The sequence below is a fragment of the Seriola lalandi genome, unplaced genomic scaffold (assembly GCF_002814215.2).
Source record: "Seriola lalandi dorsalis isolate HSWRI2012SDOR001 ecotype SW California unplaced genomic scaffold, Sedor1 jcf7180002041645, whole genome shotgun sequence".
Lineage (NCBI taxonomy): Eukaryota > Metazoa > Chordata > Actinopteri > Carangiformes > Carangidae > Seriola > Seriola lalandi.
In genome coordinates, this window is record NW_019512214.1 from 1 (window position 1) to 1,065 (window position 1,065).

General features: G+C 36.2%; 1 protein-coding gene across 1 annotated transcript; it reads left to right on the top strand.

The window, feature by feature from the left end:
* Positions 1 to 118: 118 nt before the first annotated feature.
* Positions 119 to 915, top strand: LOC111648514 (nipped-B-like protein A; the record flags this gene model as incomplete). The annotated part of the gene is made up of 4 exons (XM_023398336.1): positions 119 to 213; positions 347 to 400; positions 506 to 614; positions 785 to 915. Coding segments are annotated over exons 1-4 (327 nt in total), but the record flags the coding sequence as incomplete, so codon positions are not given.
* Positions 916 to 1,065: the final 150 nt, after the last annotated feature.

A 1,065-nucleotide genomic window follows, 5' to 3' on the forward strand; every position in this document is an offset into this window, starting at 1 on the left:
TTTTTTTTTTTTTTTTTTATCTTTTTAGATATATTCATCACAAAATTTGAGTTTAAAAAATTTGTACAAAGTGTAGTCCCAAACTAATGGCACACAAACTTGTTTTCTTTATAGAAATTGGTGAATGAGACATTCCAGAAGTTGTGGTTTACTCCAACTCCAGCCCATGATAAAGAGACCATGACCAGAAAGATCCTGAACATCACTGATGTGGTAAGCTTAACTGACTTAACAGTTTGTTGTGTTCAGTAATAAATGTAATGAACCTCAACAAAAAGGCAAAATCTCTCATCAACCCTGACTTAGTGTTGTGGTGAAGTTTAATTGTCATGTCTGATTTCCTCAGGTTGCAGCGTGTCGAGACACCGGCTATGACTGGTTTGAGCAACTTCTCCAGAATGTAAGTATTTAAATATTGTGTCAGAGCTTCACCTGTTGGGGAATATATCGTTTTTCAAAATCTTTTTAAATTAAGACATCTTTCTTATCATCGCTCTTTCTCTAGCTTCTCAAGTCTGAAGAGGACGCGTCATATAAACCAGCCAAAAAGGCCTGTGTTCAGCTAGTTGACAATCTGGTAGAACACATCCTCAAATATGAGGAATCTCTTGCAGGTATGCAACTTTCTGTTTCTCATCTGACAACAGCAGTTGATTTTCATTTAAACCATAGTCTATACTTCTAGATGAGTCCATCAGTCTTATATAGTGAGTTTGATAGAATGATGCAGAGAGTATCTGTGAATGTCAGAGGTAACAACTATTTTTTTTTCTTTACTCTGCAGAGAACAAGGGTGTAAACTCAACACGGCTAGTGGCATGTATCACCACCTTGTACTTGTTCAGCAAGATCAGGGCCCAGCTCATGGTCAAACATGCCATGACCATGCAACCCTACCTGACCACAAAGTGTAACGTAAGTTGTGTTTACTAAATCCATTTTGTTATTGCTTTATTATTTACAAAAAAAAACATTCTTCATAATTATTGATTCTTAACATCAGGGTAGAGAAATTAACATGAAGAATTCACTGCCTAATCCACAGATTGGATTCTGCAGTGAAAA